At 40.9% G+C, this 27,188-nt stretch overlaps 1 protein-coding gene across 3 annotated transcripts in view; it reads left to right on the top strand.

The window, feature by feature from the left end:
* The window catches only part of ADGRL1 (adhesion G protein-coupled receptor L1), a 624,094-nt gene extending 600,823 nt beyond the window's left edge, over window positions 1-23,271 (top strand). For 2 of the 3 annotated variants that reach the window (XM_077470078.1, XM_077470080.1), the window contains 6 exons: window positions 4,528-4,619; window positions 4,960-5,128; window positions 12,387-12,594; window positions 13,050-13,175; window positions 15,503-15,520; window positions 18,634-23,271. In XM_077470078.1, the coding sequence (XP_077326204.1) occupies window positions 4,528-4,619; window positions 4,960-5,128; window positions 12,387-12,594; window positions 13,050-13,175; window positions 15,503-15,520; window positions 18,634-19,325 (1,305 nt within the window). In that variant the 3' untranslated portion in view covers window positions 19,326-23,271. The remainder of the gene's footprint in view (window positions 1-4,527; window positions 4,620-4,959; window positions 5,129-12,386; window positions 12,595-13,049; window positions 13,176-15,502; window positions 15,521-18,633) is intronic. The other variant, XM_077470079.1, reaches the window with a different exon arrangement.
* Window positions 23,272-27,188: the final 3,917 nt, after the last annotated feature.

Below are 27,188 nucleotides of genomic sequence, written 5' to 3'. Positions count from 1 at the left end.
GTATGGAATGTTGTGAGTATGAGAGAGCATGAACTATGGAGATATGGAGTGAAGGGGGTGATAACACAAAAGTCAAAGACAGGCAGGGAGTTATGCAGATTCATTAGTGCATGGAACCCCAGAATTCCTTCAGAGGTTGCTAGGTGTTCCTTGAGTAATGAGCAATGTCTACCTCTTAGGCCCCTTTCATGTAGGATGGAGTCTGCCAGGAACCTGTCAGCTAATGCGGACACAGACACAGCCTGTCGTCTATAGGCGGTCGGGTTTAAACGGACCACCTGTCTGTATACACCCGATAGCCATCTGATCCACCTGACGGATGAGGAATGGATCCCCTATCCATCTGTTTTTAGTGGATAGGATTGGATGGAAGTCGGCAGGTGTCAACGGACACATTGTCCATTGACACCTAGCTCTCCATAGACGGCAATAGATGGTCTGATTGGGTCTGCCTAAAAAACTGGCAGGCAGATCTGATCGGTCCACCTGTGTGAAAGGGGCCTAAGAAAAGTAACCATTAAAACCAATGATTTTTTTTTAGCTATCTGTAGGGAGAATTCTTACTGACCACAAATGTAAGGAGCATTCTTTCCATCGGCCATCATAGTTCATGTACCGTGTACTGTAGATATAGTAATTATTTGTGGGGATTCCCTGAGAATAAAATGTGACTTCAAGGGATCTTCCATGTTAAAAAGGTTGAGAAAGACTACATTAGAGCATTCAGTACACTTTTAATATTTCATAGGGTGTCTCGTGGTGTTCTTGTTCTTGCAATGACAGCAATCAGTGACTGTGGGTGATCCATTCAGAGGATCTCATTCACTTCCATGTGTTGCAAGCTGTTGATCAGTGAAGAATTTATCCTTTAGTAGAACCAATTCTTAGGTAAATTTACTGACACCATGTTCTAAATTTACTGGCTAATTTTCTATAGTGATGGAATTTTTGCTAATGTTGCTGGCTGTCATCAAGCTGACCCTAAAGACACCCCACCAGATAGTCTACTGGGTACATATGACCTCAGTGATCGGCATATTATTTAGTCATATTAAAAAGAGTAATATAAGCACTCTTTTAGTGATTAATAGGTCTTTTTGCTAATAACTTTACAACAAGCTGACCCAAGCTCCTGGATACCAAGGGCCAAGTGCACACAATTCACAAATATTTTGTTTCTGGAAGAATGGAGCCATGTGATTTAGTTTACAATGATTACATAAATGGATTAAATTAGCACTGTAGACACCCATGGTGTTTGGAACTTAATGGTGCCCCAATGCAGATGGTCATCCTTTTACGCTAAAATCTTCTCTTTGGCCCAGTACTGGCAGCTCCTATAAAAATACCATATGCACACCTGGGACAATCTCCTACAGTTCTATACTGTATCAGATGCAAGCAGCACTAGAAGCACACCTAACATTTTTTGCAGAGTTATGTGTCTAATCTGAATAGTGGACAAGTTAAGCCAGCCATAGATGGTGCGATCTTCCTTCCTGCAACCTGTAAAAGAAAATCACTCAATGCCCCCATCAACACAGTCAGTGTTGATAGGGAATGCCTCCTATGAAGCTATTATGCTCTCCCGACGGGGAGCCACCCAAGGCCAGGGAAATATACAGTGATTATTACTAGCAGCTACAGCTGCTGGAAATTATAACATGAAAAATCCAACATGCTGGTTGTACCCAAGTTGATCAACCTGGGTACAATCAGCCTGCCCATACATAATTTGAATCTTGGCCAGTCCCTTCTGAGCCCGCCGAGATTCAAACTGTGTATAGCCAGCATTATGCCATTATGAGAATAGTTCAGAATACTTATTAATGTGAGCCTTTCACAAACCAATCCATAGTAAACAGACTAAACCACAAAATGTCTTATTGTTTAATGTCAGCTACACAAAATACCTCTGCATAACAAAAAAAATGCATTTACATCCTCTAGTATGCAGTTTAAAGTGGGGCGCCCCTTAAAAAAAAATTAAAAGTCAGCAGCTACAAATACTGCAGCTGCTGACTTTTAATAATCAGACACTTGCATGTCCCAGGGTCCAGTGATGCAGGGGAACGAAGCTCTGCTTGGCATTCCTACTGTGGACACCCGCCTGTGGCTTCACAGCCAGGCACCCACTGCGCATGTGCAAGTGGCACCGCGCCGTGATATGTCGCGCAGTCATCTGGGACCTGTCACGTTTCCCAGATGACTGACTGCACCAAGGGGAAGTGAAGTCGGGTGCTCGGGCACTGAAGGAGGCAGACTACGAGGGACCCCCTAGCAACAAGCATTTAGATGTGAGTTAAAAAAAACTCCACTTTAAGGACAGAGACCCCAAGTCTAACAAACCTTTCCTTTGATACATTTCTCACTTAAAAATGTTTAACATAGAATTCTATACAAAGATCTAAACACACAATCAGAATACTTATATGTTGTCAGGAAGAGCAGACGACTGCTGCTTAGGGTTAGGGAATGATATACTTGTAGTTCGGAACCAATGTCCTGCATGTCCATAGGTTAAAGGGGTTGTAAACCCTTACATTTACCCAGAGAAGTGATTATCCTTAGCTGATACATAAAGATAAAACATACCCTCCTACATAAGTTGTGCCTGATTGTCTGCAGTCTTCTCATCTCTACATCTGTTCAAAGTGCAGAATTTATAAAGCTTGTCTGAGCTGTCAGAAAAAAGGAGGTGGACAGCTACACTCAGCAGAGCTCAGTGAGGAGAGTTCGGAGAGGCGAATGGAGAGGAGGGGAGGGAAGAGAATCCTCCCCTTCACACAGAACACAGGAACAGAGCTGAGGCTGTCAATTAGCTGGAGCTCCTCCCATGTCATCTTTTTTTTCTTGGTGTCAGGAAAACTTGTTAGGAGTGACTCCTGCTGATAGCAGAGGAACAAAGCAGCAGATACAGAAATTACACTTAGTGCTCCTAATTGAGTCAAGTAAACACTATAGAGGGAAATGCTTTGTTCATATTTCATGTATGAGGTTTACAACCACTTTAAGGGCAAGAGTCCACAGTTTGTATAATCTTTTGCACATACAACAGCCCCCTTTTAGAGGAACTGCTCAGGGGTACTTGCTAACCCTGGGTTTTACTGCTCAGTGGACCCCCTTTTAAAAAAAACACAAGTGTGCAAAACATTGGACACATTCAACAATTACGCTCAACATGAGTATCATAGTATACATATTACAATTGTAAAATCAGATAACGGTTATTGAAAAGTACAGATACAGCTGCACTTGGATCACAAAACAAAAGGAAACTTAAAACAAGTAGAAATTATACCCATGGGTACCCAAAAATCATGTTTGAGGACTAAATTCCAAAGAGTGCAACATCATGCCTGCAAACCAATAGACTTGGCAACATATATGTACTTACGTACCAGATATAGTAAGAGTGGAGGAGCACCATACATCCCATACTTTATTATATTTCTTATGGCAACCTCTATGTTCGTACACTAGTTTCTCAAAGGACAGAACCTGATTCACCAGCTGAATCCATGTTCAGACAGATGGGGGACCGGCTGAATCCATTTGAGATATAGCCTTCCTGGCCAAAATCAATGTCTTTTTTAACAAAATATGCTGATACCTCTGCCACTGTTCCTCATCTAGAATACCCAGAAGGCATGGACCCCTTCTTCAAGGCAGGAAACCTGTGTTTAGGAGGCTATTTACATAAAACTGGAGAACAGAAAATGAAAACAAAGGCAGATTTGTTGCCAATATTGATAAAGTGTTTTTTTATCATCATTCTAGACTTCTCCTTTTTCCTGCCTTCCACAGTAGATACCTTGCTTAAACTTGTACCGCTTACACATGACCGGACGTTTCGACGGACTAGGTCCGACGGTCTTCCCAACGGACTTTCGTAGGAGGTCCAACAAGCCCGGACTATGTCCGTTCGAAAGTCCATTCGTTTTGAATGTGATGACGTAAAGGGGACTAAATAAGGAAGTTCAATAGCCAGTAGCCAATAGCTGTCCTTGCGTCGTATTTGGTCCATCGAACTAGCACACAGACGAACGGTTTTACCGATTTTTAGTCCGTTGGACTTGAGTCTATCGGATAGATTTGAAACATGTTTTATTTCTAGGTCCGTCTGACTTTTGGGGAAAAAAAGAACCGCTGCAGCCCACACACGATCGAATTGTCTGATGGATTCCAGTCCGCCGGACCAAGTCTGCCGGAAAGTCCGATCATGTGTACGCGGCATTATAGTTTTCACCAGCCTGAGCTACCTTTATAAATCATTAAAATACCACATTTCCGGCATTGAAAAACCCATTGACGACTAAACATTAAAGTAAAACAAGACAATAAAACAGAGAAACCAAAATATTGCATGGATTATGCTAAGGTGAATTGAGCATATTGTGAAAGAATAGAGATAGGAGAATCGTCCAAAGATGGTGTAATGGAGTACAGAAAAATGTTTTGGGCATCCAATCGATTTTTGAACCCCCTAATACATATTATTTAATCTCTCATTATCTCTATTTCTAGGTGAACCTACTTATCCTCCTGGTCACTCTCCATAAGATGCTTCGCTCCTCCTCTGTCCTGAAGCCAGACTCCAGCCGCTTGGAGAACATCAAGTAAGTATTTCAGTAACACCCTAATCCCCATCATCACTTTCAGTATATTAGGACAGTTATCCACTATACGGGTGGCTATAGCATAGCCCCCATCGGTCCATATTCTTTACTTTTGACTAAATTACATAACTTTCAGATTTAATTCTGATTAGCAAATTCCATTAGTTTCCCTTGAATATGGCGAACTCAGGGAATGAAATGAAATTGGCCATAAATGTTCTGTTTTTTTAACCTGAGGGATGAATAAAGTTCTTGGGCTCTTCAGGTAGTTTGTTTTACTGTCAAATGTAAGTGTAAGCTATCTGATGTTTAATTATGAACTTATTTGTTCCCATTTCAGGTCATGGGCCTTAGGGGCAGTTACCCTCCTCTTCCTCCTCGGTCTCACCTGGGCTTTTGGCCTCCTGTTCATCAATAAAGAGTCTTTGGTCCTGGCGTATCTCTTTACAACCTTCAATGCTTTGCAGGGCCTCTTCATCTTCATCTTCCACTGTGCTCTCCAGAAGAAGGTTAGCATGCAACCCGTAGATTTGGTAGCGTGTCATGCCGCGAGCCTCACAAATAACAGAGGCCTAGCGGAAGGCTACACCACTGCAATTATGCTCTGTGGAAATCTCGAGAACACCTACACAGGGAAATCATTGACCTGTATGCACTTCATCATCTCCTGTAGAGCTTCTCAACACAAAGCAACATCTTGTCAGAGCTTGACACAGCAGTGCTCAGCCCCAGTATGCATTGCTACACAGGAATTGAACATTCCTGACTCTACCACAAAGACAATACCAGGCAAAATCTGATGTATATTTAAGTCACGATACACATTATTATACAAAACTTTGTTTTAGAATGGCACCTTTCATGATTAAATATCTGGTGCTTTCTGTCTGTCTCCAATACATCAAGAACATTGTGCTAGTGCCAGTGTTTCTCTATGACTCCCCGCAGAAGGCCTGTCAGTCACTGTAAATTGTCTCTTCGTTACCAGGCCCCATTTTTCTCATTTCCCCTATAATTACACATAAAATGTTTTTTTTTAAATGTAAGAACATGGTCTCGAGCTGAAAAAAAGCATATTTTCTACAGTACATTAACTTATTATTCCACGTATGTAAATTAGATTTGGAATCCATCCGCTTCTCCCACAAAACAGTAGGCTACCCATATCACATTATGGGGAAAACTGAGCTAATATCAGATCTAATAAATATTCCTGTGCTAATTGCAACATCATTTAACCTTTGCAGTATAACATTTGCTTTTCATTTTTACTGTAATAGGAATAATCTAAATCTTTGCTGCCATAAAGAAAAAAAAAACTGTGCAATAGCTATCAAGCAATGCTTTACTGAGTCTGCCGTGGTTTACATTCTAAATGATTTCCAAACACATAATTATAATAATATTTTAATCAGTTTTTTAGGCATGCTTCGCAGCGTGAGCGCATCTTTTGCTGTTCTAGTGTTTATGTTCACCTCCTGGTTAAAGAAAATGTCCAGGAAAACTATTTGATTGAGACTTGAAGATATAATTTTAGACTTCACCTAGTGTGCCACCTGCTTCTGATTTCTGGTATTGCAGTGTGCCTAAAAGCTATACAAGCCATTCTAAACAATTTTGTCATTGAGGAACCTTTAAAGTAGCTTTCTGGTTTTGAGGGACCCCTGCTAATAATGGTTATATCCACAGTTTATGGTACATTTGCATAATCAGTACGTTGTAGAACATTTTAAATAGGAGAATAAAGAATGTGATGTTTCTAAAGTTTTTGACAACAGAACAGATATTTTTTTTAACACCCACAGCAACATACCCAAATTTATTTTCAAATATAATCTTGAAATGCAATTAATATGGGTTGATGAAAGGAAATGCAGACAGTCAAAATGTTGATGTCAACCAACATTAGTGTAGGAATGATCTTTTAAATTGGTAGTCAGGGAGAATTTAATTACCAATCTTCCTAAGCTTAAGGAACCCCCAGCAACCTCAGGAGGATCCCTAGTTGAGAAAGGCTGCTCTTTACTATCCTCCTCTGTAAGCACCACTGTAGCTCACCGGCTATACTTTAGTTTACAAAATGTGTGAACAGTTAATGGAATTTTTTGTTTTCACATGTTACTAAATAGATTCCAACCAGATTTTTCACATTTTTCTCCAATAGCTTCCATAATTTCTCAAGAAAGAATTGTTTATTAGGAGATTATTGTATAAGACCTAGTTTATTTTTTAAGACCTAGAAGCATCAGGAAAAGATGTTTGATGAGTGCTTTTTTAGCTTTACTGTGTAAAATTAGTTAGCAGAGTATTTGTATTTGTTAGTGGAAGAAAATAAGCATTACTTTCATGGTTTATTGGATGTTGTCAGTTACCAAAACGTGAAAAATGCAGCTCTAGTAGAACTCCTTGTCAAATACTTATTATGCACCCATGTAGGGCTTAACAAGTGCTTGCAAAGCATTTAAATGCCAGGTCTAAGGCTGCATATAAGCATTAACAAAACTTCGAAGGTCACAGTTTTGAAATGTATACCGATGCCTCCAGTGTTTGAGAAGCACTTGACAAGGTGTTCTTTATCAACACTTGTGTAAATAAGACCTTAATGGCCCATACACACGATCCGAATATCGTACTAAAATGGTCGTCCGAGGAAGGATCGTATGATTTTCGGATCGTGTGTACTCTAAATTCGACAGTTGATCACGACCATCCATCCGATATTATTTGATCAGACATGCACGGAAATTTTCCTCGTACGATTCCAGATCGTACGATTTTCGTTTAGTCAGTATAGTTGTCGTCCGAAAATACAATACAAACACATGACATCACTAACGATTTTTTTTTCTATCGTACGAGAATTTTTGTGACTTTATTTAGCTATTCAATTTATACTTGTGATTATTAACCGAAAACGGTTTTGAGATCGGTCGTACGATATTCGGATCGTGTGTACGGGGTATAAAGCTTAGGAAAGTGTCAGGGCTGGGCTCAACGCTCCTTTCTCAAAGCTGGCCCCTCAGCTGTCGGGTAATTGCCAGCTCCTATCTCTCCACAGTGACTCACCTGTTAAGGATATCCTGCTCGTCAGTCCTGCCTACTTAAGCCATCCAGTCCAGAGGATCTCTGTCTTTTCCTTGGTCACATCTCTAGAGACGCTGTCCTGTGTTCCTGTTAAAGACTTGCTTGGCTGACATTCCTTCTGGCTCCAGATCCTGCTTGCTGTCATCCTATGTTACAAACGCTCCTGAGTCGCACGGCTCACCTGGAATCTCACACTGTGGCTGCTCCGGTACAATCTGTGTTGCAAGCTGTCCCTGCTGCTGCTCCAGTCTCTGTGCAGGCACGCTCCTCAAGTATTACCTCTGTAAGAGGTATGTCTGGTTCCGCTCAGCATCCCCAGCGATTTGGGGGTGATCCAGTCCAATGAAGAGGATTTCTCAACCAGGTTGAGATATACTTTGAAATGCTGCCCCAGGCACTTCCCACAGACAGAAGCAAAGTAGATTTTGAGATATATTTGCTTTCTGAGAGAGCCTTGGCCTGGGCAAACCCTCTATGGGAGATACAAAAACCTGTTGTCTTGAGTTTCCCTGAGTTTGTAACTTCATTTAAAAGGGTATTTAATGTTTCCGTATGCTCCGCTTCTGCTACCAAGTGCCTCATGTCCATCAGAGTATGAGAACTGTAAACCGATTACGCCATTGAATTCTGTACTCTGGCAGCAGAGGTTGCTTGGATCAGGGAGGCTTTCATTAGGTGTTCCTTTTTTCATGGTCTCTCATACCATTAAGGATGAGATAGCAGCCCGGTATAAACCCGCTGAGCTGGAGAGGTTGATCACGTTTGCCATCCTCAATGACTTCAGACTCAAAGAAAGACTCCTTTTTAAGGAGGAAAAAGGGATGGGTTGCGCTACAAAAAACTACTAAACAAAAAATACACCTACGTGAGAAAAACTCCAAAAACTTTGACTTGATAACTAATCAATCCTATGCGGAAAGATTTTAAGTGCAAAGGAATTTAAATAAATATATAAAGATGAAAGGTGCTATGAAGATAGCAAATATACCTTGATATTATTCATACAAACACCAACATGATAGTGGATACTCAAATGAATGTGAAAATTAAAGAAAAGGGTGAGCTGCACAAAAAATAAAATTAATAATTGTAAGCGGAAAAACCCCTACATAAAGATGTAATAAACTCTAAAGAATAGCTATTAAGTTAATAACTATACCCGAAGGTGGAATTACACTGGGTATAAATAGCAAATATGTACCAATATTAACAATAAGGATTCCTTAAATAATAATATAAATTATCATAATGTAATTTGAACCTACAAAAAAAACAATGTATCATCCAATAACCAGTTAACCTAAACATTAATAAACCATCGTTATATGTGACAAAAAATTATAACATAAGATATTGGAGTGTTCATAAAGTCCATAGAGAGTCTCTATTTGCAAAGTATTCCACTGTGAAATAGTGACAACATAGGTATCCAAAACGAACGTGACCCGTGTATGACCTCCACCATAGATATTACTGCCGCTTACCAAAGGTGTATGGTTCCTTATTACAGAGAACCATGCAGAGCGGATGACTGATTCCCCAAGTCCAGGGTTTTCACAGATGGATGCGAAGGAACTCTGGAACCCGTTCGCCTCTCAATACACTCCCGCTCACTCTCCCGGAGGGACGGCAGTGTCGTGGAGAGAGGCGGCGTCTGTTTGTCCCGGAGAAGAAGAAGGGGGGGAAGGGAGGGGAGACAAGAAGGGGGGAAGGGGAGGGCGATACACGGAGAGGACGTCGGGCCGGGGCTGTACGGTTGCGGAGCGGTCGGGGTCCCCTCTCCGTCCTTCTGCGGCGACTCCCGGGGAAAACACACAGGGCCGCCTTTATCACACAGCTCAGCCCAACTTGCTGCTAGACAAATGCCTTTTTAAGGAGCACTTGCGGAAGCCTCCTGTACATTTGTCTCCGAATTTTACAGTCCCATCCTTGCCTCTCTCAACTCCCATGCCTCCTGGTACCGAGTCGGTCTGTGAAGATGAATCCATGCACTTGGGCTTCACGCCTCTCTCTGTGGATGAGAGGACCCTTAGGAGGAGGGAAAGATTGTGCCTTTATTGTGGCCAGGCAGGTCACTTTTTGAAGTCTTGTCCTACCCATCCAGGGAATGTCCGAACCTTGAGGTCCTGTCATGGACAGACCTTAGGTGATGTTGTTTCGTCCCCAGTTATCCAGAAGGATATGCTCCTGGTTTTGGTTACCCTTTCTTGGGCTGAGTCATCCGTCGAGATAAAGGCTCTAATCAACTCTGGGGTTGCAGGCCTGTTCATTGATGCTGCCTTTTTATCGAAGCACTCAATTCTGCTGAAGCTTTGTGACACTCCATTTGCCATTGAGGCTCTTGATGGAAGACCTCTACAGCCTGCCCATGTGACTCATGAGACTGTTCCGTTCTCCATGGCTGTAGGGGCTCTTCACCATGAGATAATCCGATTCCACGTTATTTTCTCACTTAAGTTTCCACTGGTTATGGGTTATCCTTGGTTACAGAGGCACAACCCCTCTTTTGATTGGCTCCATGCATGAGGTTCTCTCCTGGTCGCCACAATGCAGTAAGACATGCTTCCAGAAGGTAGCCAAAGTCCTGTGCACCTCTACACTCTCCTCACTGCTGGAGGAGTACCGCAATTTTAGTGATGTTTTTGACAAAGGTCAAGCTGGTAGTTTGCCTCCACACCGGTTGTATTATTGCGCAATTGACCTTCAACCTGGTGCCATACCCACCTCATGGCCGGTTTTACCCTTTATCGTTCTCGGAGAATAAGGCCATGGAGGGGTATTTTGCAGATGCACTTTCTTGAGGTTTCGTCCGTAAATCCTCATCTCCTGCTGGTGCTGGTTTCTTCTTTGTGGAGAAGAAGAATGGTAAACCGAGACCTTGTATTGATTATAGGGGTCTCAATCGCTTCACAATTAAGAATGCCTATCCAATTCCGTTGATTACGGAGTTATTTGACTGCCTCAAGGGAACAAAGGTTTTCACGAAGCTTGTTTCGAGAGGGGCATACAATCTTGTGAGGATTAAGGAGGATTGACGAGTGGAAAACTGCGTTTAATACCAGAATAGGCCATTATGAGTACCTCATAATGGCTTTCAGCCTTTGTAACGCCGCAGCAGTTTTCCAGGAATTTATTAACGATGTTACCCGAGATTTGTTGCAGTTATGTGTGGTAGTTTATCTCAATGATATCCTCATATTTTCCAAGTCCCTGGAGAACCACCACACAGATGTCTATCGTGTGCTTCAGAAACTAAGAGAGAACAATCTCTATTGTAAATTGCAAAAGTGCGAATTCCATGGTGAACAGGTTCAATTCCTGGGTTAGGTCATTTCCACTGCTGGTTTTTCGATGGACCCAGAGAAACTTTCAGCAGTCCCACAGTGGCCCCGATCCATGGGTTTACGTCCTCTGCAGGATTTTCTTGGCTTTGCCAACTATTATCGGAAGTTTATTCGTAACTTTTCTTCTCTGGTCAAGCCCCTGACTGATATGACCAGAAAGGACGGTATCCCACAGAGTTGTTCTCTGGAGTCCATTAAGGCCTTTGAGAGTCTCAAGGCTGCCTTTGTTTCTGCTCCTGTGTTGGCACATCCTGATCCGATGTTACCTTTTATCCTTGAGGTTGATGCTTTTGAGACTGGAGTTGGTGCCCTTCTGTATTAACGTCCTACCTCTAAGAGCACTATGCATCCTTCTGGCTACTTTTCCAAGAAATTGGCACCTGTGGAGTGCAATTACGTGATTGGTGACAGAGAGCTGTTAGCGATCATTTTAGCCCTGAAAGAATGGAGACATCTCCTTGAAGGTACCACTGTGCCAGTTCTCATTCTTACTCACCATAAGGAAACTCGCATTCTTGTCTGAGGCTAAATGCCTTTCTCCCAGAGGGGCGCGATGGCCTCTTTTCTTGTCTTCGTTCCACTTGGGCACAAGTCCAGGAGGCTTTGCGACATGCTAATGATAGGTATAGACTCCATGCTGATGGCAAATGCCTGCCTGCGCCTTCCTACCAGGTTGGGGACAGGGTCTCGCTGTCATCTCACAACCTCTGACATTGTGTTCACTCTCAGAATGTTCGCACCTCGGTTTATTGGGCCTTTCTGTATTCTTCATGGGATTAACCCAGTGACTTACGCATTAGACCTTCCTTCTAATATGTGTATTTCGAATGTATTTCATGTCTCCTTATTAAAACCTTTGGTCTGCAAACGCTTTACCACCTCGGTGCCTCGTCCTCACCCAGTACAGGTTGAGAACCATGAGGAGTATTAAGTCGAGTCCATTGAAGACTCCCGTATGTTCCGTGGGTGCATACTGTACCTGGTGCATTGAAAAGGGTACGGTCCGGAGGAACGCTCTTGGGTCTCATCCTCAGACGTACATGCCTCTGTCCTCCTCCTTGAATTTATATTCTTGCCATAAATGTTATCAATCATCAAAGCCCCTCAAACTCAGAGAGAGGATACAGTCAGTCTGTGAAAGAACTTATATTTAGCTGAAATTCTTTCATGAATGGGATGTTGTGTATTGTGGAAGTGGTTGAAAGGGATGTGGTTGGGCTTATCCACTGTCTTGATGTTGCAGGTGTAAGTGGGTAGGCTTAGAATGCAAGATGGCTGCTCTGGTCTGAAGGATTACAACTACAGTTCAAATAGCCTTTATTGTGCCCTGTCTCAACAGGTACATAAGGAATACAGCAAATGTCTGAGGCATTCGTACTGTTGTGTGAGGGGTCCAGGAGCAGAACACGGAACCTTGAAATCGACAGTCAACAGTCGATACTACACCCAGAGCCGTATTCGCCGGATGTGGAATGACACTGTCAGAAAACAGACAGAATCCTCCTTTATTGCCGGAGACCTAAATAGCACCCCAACTCTAAACAGAGGTGTGTACAACCATTCAAAGTCCAGAACATATTCACCTGAAGAATTTAGAGCACAACTTTAATTTTCTGACAAATTGATGTTTTGTAAGGCAGGACAGTGAAATTATCAATTGATCAAACTCTTTAGCATCCTAGATGCTCCATAGGAAACCCTCACCTTTTTCATTCTTACTATAGGAAAAGTTGCCTTCGGCTGTGTATACAGTAATCGGTCCAATATAATATTTTAAAATTTCCTAGAAAACACTGTGGATACCAAGGAATTGTGTAAGGGGGAAAAAATCACATTAAATATGATACTGTATATATGATTGATTCACTGCTATTGACTTGCAATATTCCATTTGTCAGAAAGTTGAACTTGGGCATTGTATTTGAAGATAGGTTTTAAATTTCAATAAAAACGGGGCCTGACTCCTAATAGTCAACCTGACTCTTGTTTACTGTCCTCCAAGGCACAATGGGTAACCACTTACTGACGAATCCTGTGCTGCAAAGCCGTGTAGGCACCAGCCCGTATAATACACTTATCACAGAGTCTGTGGGCTTTAGTCCATCCTCCCCTGGATACAACACCACTGGTGAGACATATTGTATATTGTTATATATTGGAGAGACATATATATATGTAAGTCAAAGTAATATGTGTATCAAAGCCAACATGGCTTTCTATATAGGCTCGTAGTTATCTGTGTATACATGAATCTCCTAAAATGTAGTTAGACCTAAATGTATAAAATGTATAGTAATATACCTCCTAGAGCATCCCAAGATTCCCCAAACCCATGAAGCTTTAATATGCAATAGCAATTCCAGCTCCTAGTTTTTTTTCTGGTATTGGAGATCCTGAGGTTCTCTAAAAGGCATGTGACCATACATGCAGATGCCTTAAATGCCTTCTTTACAGATGTCCCTTCATTTTAAGAGTTAAGGTGAACAAAGGTTTACCCTAACTTGGAAACAAGGTTCTTAGTGTACATCATACAAACAAATTCTACCAAAATTAAAAATAAATTGCTTATGATAAGAAATCAAGAATGAAAGCAGCCCACTTTTCTATAAGGTTTTTTACGTCTATTCCAGTTAAATTACAGTTTTCCATTCACTCAAAGCCATATTCGATACCCAGTGTAATAGTCATATAGTTTTACCAAGCACATGTGCACTATACGGCCATACGTTTGTGGATACTTGATCATCACACCTATTTGGGCTTGTTGGCTATCGCAATCTAACAATGGACATTTATATGGAGTTCTCTCCTCCCCCTCTTAAGGTACTATAACAGACTCCACTCTTCTGGAGAGACAATATTTTAGAGTGTGTCTGTGGGAATTTGTACTAATTTAGCCAAAAGAGGTCAGGTACTAATGTTGGACAAGAGGACCTGGCTCGCTGTCTGCAATTCATTCCAAAGATGTTGAGTAGGGTTGAGGTCAGGACTCTCAAGGCCACTTGAGAACCTCACCAACAAACCCATCACACCTTGTCATTATAGACCAGAATTTGGGCCTTCACCAAACAATTGAAACCTGATTAGAAGCACACAGGTGTCTATAATGTCTTTGTAAGCTGTGGCATCAACAGTATCCTTCACAAGAAAAACCTGAAAATACTTGTGGCCATATAGTGTATGTCATTTCTTCTGCAGAGCCATATTTCAGACCAGCCATAGATGTGAGATTGTGGAAATAAATTTGACAACCATACAATTGATCTATGGAGAAATTGAGGCATAAGCATTTACAATAGTTCCTGTTGAGTCTGCATGATTATGCACCAGGAAGACACACCTGTTGCCAGCTTTACCTTGGGGAACAACAATGATCATCCAGAAAATTATATTTTTAGATGATCAGGTTTCTCATAGATTTGTCAACCAGAGGCTGTATGTTAAGGTCACAGAATTTCAATAGTTATGGAGTTGATTCCCAGTCCAAAACTGCAAGATTGAGTAACAGCCATAACAGACATAATACAGATGTACATAATTTATCCTGCAGATCTAAAGGACCATATGTGGTGGCTAGTATAAAAATATATTTAGTCATATTACTCTAAGCCCTTGTACACACGGTCGGACATTCCGACGTAAATTGTCCGATCGGACCATGTTGTCGGATAATCCAACTGTGTGTGGGCTCCATCGGACTGTTTTAGAGCTGGGCTATAAAACTTTCCGACAACATGATCCGATCGGACTTTGCCCGATTGTGTGTTGAGAATTCCGATCGGACAAAGTGCCACGCATGCTCAGATCAAATTCCTAGACCAAAGCTATTGGCTACTAGCCTGAACGTAATCCCGTCGTAACGAAATAACGTCGTCACGTTACGTACGATCGGATTTTCCGACAACTTTGTCCGACCGTGTGTATGCAACACAAGTTTCGGACAAAATCCGATGGATTTTGTTGTCGGAATGTCCGACCGTGTGTGTACAAGGGCTTAGAGAACCATGTTTGATACCTTGTGTACTATCAACAGAACCCTATCTTTCACCCTGTAGTTCAAAAGTTACATAGAGCAGTATGTTTAGTGCCAAACCTTTGATTGTATTAATGCAAGTACAATAGCAATATAATAAGCTCAGCTTTAGTTGTCCCCCACTAAGTCTTGCAGATCCTTATAATTCAGTCCGGAACAGCATGTAGAGAGCAAGTATGCTATATTATTTACAATATACATAGGATAAATATATACAGTATGTAGATGTAGATAAAGAGAAAGGTGTCCTCACTGAATGCTTCCTAACATATAATATGTATGTTTCTCTTACCCCTTATCACATTTTTCCATACAGTTTCCTCTTTTCTACATCATCATATCTCTGTACCTTGATTCTAATAATGTATCTTTGTCTGTCTTTCTTACCTGACTTTCTCGGTTCTTCTATTGTGGAAATACAGGAACGTTCAGAGATCCCAGTAAGTGCCTCATTTAACCTTACGAATATTCTGCTACTGCTAATAGTTTATAATAAATGCAATCAGCACTTGTCAGTAGCGATAGGGTGTCACCACACCAAAGCACCAAAAGCACTACTCCACTGACCACCACTACACTAGTAATGAACTACTCAACTGACCACCACTTCACCAATGCATTATTCCACTGACCACCTCTACACTGATGAACTACTCCACTGATCACCATTATACTAATCCATTATTGCTCTGAATACCACTACACCAATGCACTACTCCATTAACCACCACTCCACTAATGAACTACATCACTGACCACTATTACACCAATCCATTGTTCTACTGACTACCACTACATGGATGCACTTTTCCTCTGATCACCAGTACACTAAAGAGCTACTCCAATGACCACCACTACACCAGTGCATTATTCCACTGACTACCACTACATGAATGCACTACTCTACTGACCACCACATCACCAATGCACTACTTTGCTGACTGCTGCTACACTTACACACTATTTTCACTGCTAATGTAATGCCAAGCCATGTGCTAAAATCATTTGTACTCTGTACTGTAAGCTACATTATCCCAGATTACATACCAGTAGTAATTTTTAAGGTTAGAGAGAATTTTTAGGAAATTCAGTATTCATCCTGTTTGCTTACTTATTGCCTCTGCCCCCATGCACACTATCACCACATGCACTTCCTAATTCGTCCCTTTGTACCAATGTGCACTTCCTTCTTTGCCTTTACTGCACCACACCTATTTCTTCACTTATGACCAACACGCATTTTCTCACTTGCCACCACTGGACCAATGCTCACTTCCTCTCTTGTCAAAATGTACTTCTGTACTTAGCCTGTTCAATGAACAGGCATGCTTTTACAAATATTACATTCAAATAAAAGGGGAAATATCTTTATAATAAAGAATGCAAGTTTAATAATTCACAGCCAAAAACATTTTAAAACAACAAATTTGTTAATCTTAAAATTAAGACTCCTTTACATTAACAAATAACTGTACTTTATGTTTAGTTATCATTTAAACATAACTGGCCAATTCAAATTGAAAGTATGAGAAAAGATGTATAGGCAGAGCTTGCCTTCGGTAAAAAAACATATGTAAAAACAATCAGTATATCTAGAGATTTGCCAGGTAAAGTTAAATGCAGACTTCAACTCTTCCTGTAAATAGAATCAAAGCTAGCAAGAATCATTTGATTCCCCCATCCATGTTAAACAGTATGGATGGAGAAATCTCTACTGCTGGCTATTGTATTCAGCAACCACACCTGATAGGATGCAGTCACTGGTTGGCTGATAATGTTCCAGCCAACTCAATCAAATTTTGAATTGACTTTTGTTGTGCCAGGTGGTGCTTGCTGGATCACCCATGGCTCAAATTTAGACGATTCAGCAGAAATTAGTTGAAATTCAAGCTGTTTGTGGCCAGCTTTGGGTTTGGCTCCACTATCAGATCATCCTGTTGGTCCATGAAGTCTCTAGTCACATTAATATGCATTAAAGTAAAAAAAAAAAAAAAAAAAAAACTATTGTCCTTGCTGCTGGGTCCCAGGCATTTGCACTGTTCTGCGATCTTCCGGGTTCTGAGAACAGCAAAGACATAGGCAAGTTGGTTGGAGGAGGAAGTCAGGGTGTGGCTTGCCAGGTGCTGTGTGTGTCTATAGTCACACCTGGCTAAGCAAAGGTGACTCCCGCAAATAGGCAGGGAGCCAGTAGCTTGGGAATCAGCCCAAAGACAATAAAAGTGAACGTATTACATAAAAGAGAACCATTATTTATTCAATGGTTTGCCCTCCTCTTTAAAAACCATTAAAAAAATGTAAGGGTTTAATATCACTCTAAAATGTGTGTAAACCCTAACTATGAATTTCTTCTATTTGTGACCGTTTGGTCTGTTTTAATAATCCATTGGAAGCATTTATCATATTTTTTTGATAAAACAAAAGAACATATTGCTCTTGCTAGAATATCAGAGGTGTCTTGTGCATACTTCCTGTGTTGTATTTCAAAAAGTCTGTTAAAATTTCCTATTTCATATCTTGGGCTGAAGAATGATTATTAGCCTTTGTGTTGTAGAGACCTGTAGAGAATGTGAGTGGCTTAGTAGTTTAGGAAAGACACTGGGCAAGGCTGAGAAACTCCACAAAATGCTGTGTTTTGTGAACCTACAATACAGCTTAAAGCTGATCGATAGATATTTACTGCACTTATAGCTTCTTTAAAGGCAAGAACCAATGAACAAGACGAAATGTGCATGTATTGCAAAGATATACTGCTTGTTTTTTTGTTTTGATATATGTTTTTACACTCTTATAGAGCATTATAGAGCATGTTTAAACAGAAAAACAGCATTAGGAGTTAGTAGGAATATGTCAGCTGTGGCATAAATTTCTTTATGATCATTTCAAAAGTGGCCATATAAAAGGATCATTTGAAAAATAAATGCAGCCAGCCAGGGCTGTTTTAAGAAATAGGTAAACAACCCATTTCTTAAAATGACCACCAGGCCCATAGCGGTCCCAGATTCAGGGGGCATAGCCTGATTTGCTCTGCATACATTCCTCTGACTGTTTCTGTAATTAGCGCATACCCTTAATCTCAATCTCTATAACGCCACTGTATAGGCAAAGTTTGAGAGGAAGGGTCCTGCTGGACCTATGTGAAGCATAGCGGCCTATGCCAATGAAATTCAGAACTGTTCAGAAGTCTGGTGGTAGGTCTCCACTACTATGGTGAGCATGGGGCAACTGGCCTAACATTTTAATAGTTAAAGCAGCCCTGCATCCAGCATTTAAAGCTTAAATAAAGCCTTTACTTCTTTCTAAATGTGTGCTTCTGTATAGTGAACGTGATATCATACAATTTGAATTGTTTCATCAGCCATTTTGTGTGTATTTCGATCTTTTTTTTAACACAATGGATTCTATAAACCATGCAGGTGTAAGTTTTCAGCTTTTACAAGTTTACCTGCTTGAAAGTTTAAAGCTCCATACGGTATAGAAAGGAAATATAGAACTGATATATTTGCTAAGGTTGATCAAAACAAGGTTTTCATTGTTATTAATTTTTATTTCACAGAACACACCTTAAGCCGAGATCCGTGTGGAAAGGATGCCCTTCCTCCCCTTCCACTCAATGGTAATTTTAACAACAGCTATTCCCTTAGAGCTGGAGACTTCCCACCCGATCCTTCCAAACTGGGAGATGGGGGACGTCGTAATATTACGGATGCTGCAGCCTTTGAAAAGATGATAATTTCTGAGCTGGTACACAGCAACCTGAGGGGCAAAACCCACCAGGGGACAACAGACACTGGAGATGAGGAGGTAACATCTGGGGCAATTGGAGAAGGTGGAGAAGTTCCCACCTTGGAGATGGAGCGCATGTACAAAGCTTTAGAAGAACCCCTTCTCTTACAGAGAGCTCAGTCCATCTTGTACCAGAGTGACCTAGAGGAGTCTGAAGCCGAACCCGCTCCTCGTGACTCACCAAACCGCGACTCTCTCTACACGAGCATGACCAACCTCAGAGACTCTCCCTACCCAGACAGCAGCCCTGAACCAGGCCTGCCATCTTCTGGGGAAATGTTGCCGTGCCACCAAGGGGTCCCCCCGCCTACAGCGGCAGATGCCATGTACTTCCCTGGCCGGCTGGGTTCAGTGCCCAGAGGGCAGTTGCAAGCCTTCTACCAGATGCCTCAAGGGTTTCTGGGTCTAGAAGGGTCAGTACCTGAGGGTGACGGGCAGATGCAGCTCATCACCAGCCTCTGAACTTACTCGTCCACCCCTGGCACCAACTCCATTACTCCCCAACAAAATAAAATGAGAGATACTGCCTTCCCTCTCCATCTCAGAAGAAAGCAGGGTCATATGGTGGAAGGAAGTGGTATTTAACTAAGGAGCTATTTCAGTGGAGTAGGGGTGAGGACACAATACTGCCTTGGTCAATGGACTACTAGTATTGATGGCAGGTATTATCTGGGTTCAGTCTGTTTGGACTTCCTCTTGATTGCCAACATCCATCTGAAAATTATGTATATTTCTTATGAGGGCCACAAACAGGTAGGGGTTTGGGTGCCAAATAAGCTGCTTGCAACATAACTATCTGCCCCAACAAGAGCTACTGATACAATGATACAACCACCAGTTTGGTGCTGACATTTACAGTATTGCTGCAAAGCCAATGTAAACAAAAATGAAAAGTTACAGACAGAGCTAGTGAATAGCCAACAGTAACTGTAGGCAGCCCCTCTGTGTTAGCAACGCTAGGTGCAATGAAAGGATACAAACAGTAAAACTGGTCATTTATTCACGGTCAGGAATTCATTTCTTGCACTCAATAAGAGGTGCCAAACAACCCATGGGCTTGCTGAGTAATAAGGATGTAAATTGCCTAAGATAGTGAAATTTACCTTTGTATTTTTGAAATGTCACAGCTTACGATTTGCATTCCCATAGAAAAGTAGAGGACATGCAAACTGAACAAGAGTTTTCAGAAAGTTAAATATCCTGAAAAAAAAGCCACTTGCATTCACCACTGAACTTTTTCCTTGGGTCTTTCTATCAAAGTCCTTGGTGCCATCTTCTCTCTCCGCCCAAACCCCACTGTCTGCCTCAACGATGAAATCAGACTTTTTTTATGCCCGGTTCAGAAGAGCATGGTTTGTGCGTAACAGAAAGGAAGAGGAAGCTACCAGGGAGACAGGAACTGCTGCCAGGAAGGTGGTAACACCACTTAAAAGATAATGGCTGGGGTGAAAAGGACCAGCTGCCCTGCATATTCTTTATTTAAGCACAAAACATCCCCCACCTCTGTTAACAGAGGACCATCTGAACTTTATCAATGGGGGAAGCGAGTGTCTTTTCCGACTGCTGTAAATAACGGACTTCTAAAGGGGGGGAAAGGGAGAGATGAGGGGAGATTCCTATACCCCTCTCCAGATAAATATCAGAGGTGTGGAAATGGTCAGTAGGGGGCATTTTTTATTTTATTTGTGTCTGCCTTCAGCAGTGTCTCTTCCTGTCCAAAATTGCCACTGTGCCGTATTCTGTTCATTCCACTACAGAATCATGAATGATCTTCACCAGTCCCAAAGATCCTGCCTTTGTGTTGTCAGCTACCTTGTTTGAGTTCTTAAACACCTTTGTTTTTCTTTATGTATTTATTATTTTTCTGCATGTAGAGATCCAGAATTGTACAGGTTCTTCATATATTTGGTCATCTACCTGCCTGAAAGAAAAACATGAAAGATCAAGATTTTATAAATATATATATATATATATACTTATATATACAAAGAAGAACTTCTGTCATTAATGACCTTGTTCAAATAACAGAATGGATGTCACAACTTAATGTTTTAAATCTAGAAAATATACTATATATATATATATATATATATATATATACATATATATATATATATATATATATATATATATATAGTCCCATAGGATTTCTTTTTAAATACAAATACCCGTTAACCAGCTCTCTGCTGCTAAATAAAGGCCATGAATTCTAGGGAACAGTGCAATAAGGCATTAAACATGGGGTCACTTTAAACAATCACTTTAACAAGCCCCATGCTGCCTCAACAAGAACTCAAGCGTGGTGTCTGCTATTTTGTCTTACCACAGGTTTTCCTAGGTCATAGCCTTTGCCCTGTGGTTTCTGCACACAGCTAAAGCCAAAACCTATTTACTGGCATATATCAGCTTTATGTTTGCCCTGCACAGGTCTATACATCTCTAAATGATTGGATCTTAACGTATTTACATAGATCTATGAAATGTGAGAATTTGCCATATGGAGGGGTAGTAGATATAGAGCTGTAGATCCTAATGTAAAAGCTGCAAGGTGTGTAGTTTTTTTGGACTTTCTCTTCATATGTTATTTCCTCAGTTGTAAACCTCTTACATTTTCTTAACTGCTAATAATCAGGTTGATCTACATTTTGCATTCATGTGCAAATGTGGATGTGCAATTCACTGTCCATCTTCAGATACAAATTTCAGCTCCTGTGGTAAATAAGCTGGCAAAATTATAATTGTGGCCTAGTCACCAGAAAGAAATTGTGTGGACAGTTCAAAGAATCTCAAGATGTTTTCTTGTTTATTCAACAGCACAGTTTTCTCATTGTGCTTCAGGGTTTTTTGTTACCTAATGGAGAAAGCAGCCATTTTCAAACATTCAGGACAGAATTTAACCTGATTGGTGCTAGCAGGAAAGGAGATCCGGTTCTTAGTACTGATATGATGATACAGCTGGCCTAGTTTGTGGGCTTCTTTAATGCTCACCCTGTCAGTCCACTGGAAACTACCGAAGGATCCCTTGGAACTGAAACATGGCTCCTTGCACAGTTTACAGCATGGCCTTAAGAACAGAGGCAGGTGTTAGGGCCTTGGTTCTGACTGTTCCTCCAGACTATAATACTGGTAGGTGGTGAACAATTGGAAGTGTAGGTAGTTGTGCCTGTCGTTCCCTATACCTAAAAGCTGCAGACACTGGCTGGTCAGTGGCAAGGCATGAGATTCATCCTTAACAGCTATGGTACCTTATGTCTGGGACTACAAGGCCTGCTTATAATATCTGGGCCTAATCTTATTGAGATCAATGAGACAGTGCAGTTAGTTTCCAGTGTGAAATTGACCTGCTTTCTCAAAAATATTACTTACATGTTGTACACTTACAGAATGGCTGCCATTGTACCATATTAGGGACAAGAGTGTATTACTATGTAGCCACATTCAGAAACTACTATTTTATTTGCAGTGATACTACTGCTACACAGGGACTAATGGTGGCTGTCGTATATATTTTTTGTACTGCTAACACTGTGTGAAATTCCACTGATTGTCAAGATGGCTTAAGTAAATAATTTGCATGTTGCCCCAAACAGAACTCAGCACTTTTAAAGACTATTTTTGTCAAGCTTGTATTTCAAAGGATATATGTATACAGAATGAATATTTATGTAAAATCCCTTTTAAAAAATAATTTTAAAGAACCCCCTATAAAATATTGACGTTAGATCCTTAAATGTTGAAGGCCAGTATATAATATGAGACTCAACATGCCACTATGTCTCCTTGCTGGAGAAGTTATGATGGCTGGAGATCTAAGATTAAAAGAACCTTACGTCCTTGGAATCTTCTTTCACAAAATCAGTGAGAGGTAGACTTGAACAAGTTATAATGGGCCTCAACAATGGACTTTTGGAAAAAAAAAGGTCTACTCCTGTTGTCCATAATACCCAGCCACAACCAATGAGGATGAGGTTGGTCTGTAATGGGCAAGAAGGAAAATTCCTCTGTTAGACACTTGTTCTCAGGCCCAGCACATCTATAGCGCATATTTAGGTTGTGTATCTGTTCCCTTTTTGTTTTACATTGTTTGTTGTCAACCACCACTGAACCCCATAGATTCTGACAAGAGCAAAGGGTTAAATACCTCCGCCCCCTCCTCTCCTCTCTCTCTCCTTCCTTCATTTTCTTTTTCATATGCCAAAACCAGAAATGGGTCGAACGCCATTCTACAAGCGAACAAAACAAAAAAATTGTCGTACGAAAGACTGAAACCATATCGTACGTAGAAAAAAAAAATTAAACAAAAAAAGGCAGAAAAAATGATGTTGAAAAAAATATATAAAAAAAAAATGAATATCGCAACTTGTGGAGTGAAAGAAACACACCAATAAAAAACATTTTGATTTCTGAATGGTTGTCATCATTGTCTGAATGAACTTTTATTCAGCTATAAGGGAAAGTCGAAATTTTAGTTATGCACCCTAATAAGCTGCTTTTACTCTGCCACACATATGGCAATACTGTATGTCATACAACCCAACTTTCTGAGAATCAAGGACAGCACAATATATTTAGCACAAGGTACAGTATGTACATAAAGGAAACACACCTTCGGTTACCCAGATCATAATGAAATGAACACAGAAATAATAACTGGTCCACACACATTACACATTTATGGTCCACTGTTCTCATTATCAGGGACCTGCTTTGAGAAATGCCATGTAGCCATGGCTGGTGTGCATGTAGACAGAACGTGCCTCTGAAGGAGATCAACAGCACTAAGATACAGCAAAGGATGAAAAGCAAAAAAAGCAATTGTTTATGATATGCAGGGGGGGGGGTGTTTACTAAAACGGGTGCACACAGAATCAGCCAGTTTCTAGAGTTGTATTAGAATAGCCCAGGCATATGAGCGTGACTTGACATTTTCATTATAGACTTACATGCCCATGGCAAAGATGGCTGTCCAGTTACTTATCATAGGGGGGGTGACACAAAATAACATTATGAGTGGGCGGAGCAATGCAGCTGTAGCTGATGTTCTTTCCTGTGCTCGTGCACTGCTGGTCAAAGGGGCAGTGTTTGTGAAACATCCCATCATTGACGATAGAGTGCTCTGACAACTGTCTCCACCAGTAGCGGCCGCCATGTTTTTGGAGGGATTACCAGCAGTATGTAGCACAACCTTCTGTGAAAAGAAGGCAAGATGGCAAATATTTGTTTTTGAATTCATAAGACTGAAATGATTTACTAAAATGGATGCACACAGAATCTGGTACAGCTGTGCATTGTAACCAATCAGCTTCTAACTTCAGTGTATTCAATTAAAACAGAGCTAAACCTTCCTATTGTTCTCAGCTAAGGAAGCTGCCATCTTAGTTTGTTATTTGCCTCAACTGATATAATGCTACACATGTGATCAGTTATGACACCAGCCATTTGATGGTTTGGCAGTTACCTTCCTGGCACATGCCGGAATGTAACTGTTTTTTTTAAACCGTTAAATCAATGGGTTTAGATCCACTTTAAAGCAGAACTTTACCCACATCTTGAAAAGAAATGTTTTTTTTAGCAAGGAACATACATTCCACATTACTAATTATGCTACCAAAATTAGTGTGTGCTGTAAATTACCTCTAGTATTATTTCTGTTTCTTCTTGCTGGAGGCTGCCATTTAGCTGAAGATCAGAGTTCCTGAGCACCAGTAAATCATAAAGCGGAACTAAACCCATCAATTTAACTGTTACATTCCTGGAATGCCGGGATTGCTGTATCCTCAACCAAACAAACTGTCAAACCATCAAATGGCTGGTGTCATAACCGATCACATGTGCTGCAAATTATAGAGCAACTGAGCATGTGCAGAGCAGGGTAGTAGACAGTGTATTACTGTATTTTGAACAGTATAGGCACTTATTTTTTATGTTTTACGAAGCTATACCTGCAAAAGGGGCCAGTCTGAAGCGATCTAGCAGGACATAATTTTCTAAATAAAGTTCCACTTTAAGCTTTGACAATAAAACCTAGAAGCTGATTAGTTACTATGTACAACTGCACCAGATTCTTTGTGCACCAGTTTTAGTAAATCTCCCTCAGTACATTGCCATACTATGTCATTTATTAGGGGTTTATATTTACTTTTTATATTCATTCATGGATGTCTTAGCATCAGACCTAAAATAGGAATTGCTGAAAGGGTAGAAGGAACAGAGCAATTGTGTTCCAAAAGGCAGACAGTTCCTTCAAATGAAGGACAGTTGGGAGTTATGAATAGAACTTAGGAATGTTTATAATGCCATGTAATCCATAGTAGATTATAATTTTTTCAGTTGAGAAAAAAGTTTAAGAGAACTGCTTAGTTAGGCCCTGGAACATATATAGGAGGAAAATGCCCCAAGAAAACAGGCAGGACTTTTTAGGCTCAAAAGGTGTACAGATGTAAGCTGAACGTAAAGTAAATGCAAAGTATTTATTAGTATCAAAAGTTAAAAAGTATTGATAAAATAATGTACATACAACAATATTACATGAAGTTAGATTGTCAGTGGCCACAAGGCACAAAATAGCATCAATCAATATGCAATGATAAAATGGATGTATAAACCAAACACCAACATGTTTCGGAGTCCTATATGCGCCTTCTTCAGGATTGGTTTTAACAGCCTTGGTAAATATCTTCTATCAAATAAAACACATATTAGAACATAATCACAGGTACTCTGCAATATAAACAAAGCGGGTGGGAGCAGAGAAGAAAAGAGAGAGGTAGCGGAGGAATTACTCACAGTGCCTGATAGTGGATACACAGCGCATGGCCAACCAAAATTTGAAAACAATATTGCAGGATCCAGTGAAGTGTAAAAAAGGGAATCCCCCCAGGCTCAGACAGGGCCTACGGGAGTTACACAGAGATACCCTGATGTGAAACACAAGGTGGGGGGGGAAATGGAATATATATATATATATATATATATATATACAGTACAGACCAAAAGTTTGGAAGAGTTTAAAGAGTTTTCTTTATTTTCATGACTATGAAAATTGTAGATTCACACTGAAGGCATCAAAACTATGAATTAACACATGTGGAATTATATACTGAACAAAAAAGTGTGAAACAACTGAAAATATGTCTTATATTCTAGGTTCTTCAAAGTAGCCACCTTTTGCTTTGATTACTGCTCCGCACACTCTTGGCATTCTGTTGATGAGTTTCAAGAGGTAGTCACCTGAAATGGCTTTCCAACAGTCTTGAAGGAGTTCCCAGAGATGCTTGGCACTTGTTGGCCCTTTTGCCTTCACTCTGCAGTCCAGCTCACCCCAAACCATCTCGATTGGGTTCAGGTCCAGTAAATGTGGAGGCCAGGTCATCTGGCGCAGCACCCCATCACTCTCCTTCTTGGTAAAATAGCCCTTACACAGCCTGGAGGTGTGCTTGGGCTCATTGTCCTGTTGAAAAATAAATGATGGTCCAACAACGCAAACCGGATGGAATAGCATGCCGCTGCAAGATGCTGTGGTAGCCATGCTGGTTCAGTATGCCTTCAATTTTGAATAAATCCCCAACAGTGTCACCAGCAAAGCACCCCAACACCATCACACCTCATCCATGCTTCACGGTGGGAACCAGGCATGTAGAGTCCATCCGTTCACCTCTTCTGCGTCGCACAAAGACACGGTGGTCGGAACCAAAGATCTCAAACTTGGACTCATCAGACCAAAGCACAGATTTCCACTGGTCTAATGTCCATTCTTTGTGTTCTTTAGCCCAAACAAGTCTCTTCTGCTTGTTGCCTGTCCTCAGCAGTGGTTTCCTAGCAGCTATTTTACCATGAAGGCCTGATTCACACAGTCTCCTCTTAACAGTTGTTCTAGAGATGTGTCTGCTGCTAGAACTCTGTGTGGCATTGACCTGTTCTCTAATCTGAGCTGCTGTTAACCTGCAATTTCTGAGGCTGGTGATTCGGATGAACTTATCGTCCGCAGCAGAGGTGACTCTTGGTCTTCCTTTCCTGGGGCGGTCCTCATGTGAGCCAGTTTCTTTGTAGTGCTTGATGGTTTTTGCCACTGCACTTGGGGACACTTTCAAAGTTTTCCCAATTGTTCGGACTGACTGACCTTCATTTCTTAAAGTAATGATGGCCACTCATTTTTCTTTACTTAGCTGCTTTTTTCTTGCCATAATACAAATTCTAACAGTCTATTCAGTAGGACTATCAGCTGTGTACTGTATCCACCTCCTGCACAACACAACTGATGGTCCCAACCCCATTTATAAGGCTTGAAATCCCACTTATTAAACCTGACAGGGCATACCTGTGAAG

Source organism: Lithobates pipiens, unplaced genomic scaffold (genome assembly GCF_037356315.1).
Source record: "Lithobates pipiens isolate NorthernLeopardFrog02 unplaced genomic scaffold, aLitPip1_a1.2 Scaffold_8, whole genome shotgun sequence".
In the NCBI taxonomy this organism is placed as follows: Eukaryota; Metazoa; Chordata; class Amphibia; order Anura; family Ranidae; genus Lithobates; species Lithobates pipiens.
The sequence above is the reverse complement of the archived record's forward strand: the minus strand, read 5'-3'. Positions and strand labels throughout refer to the sequence as shown.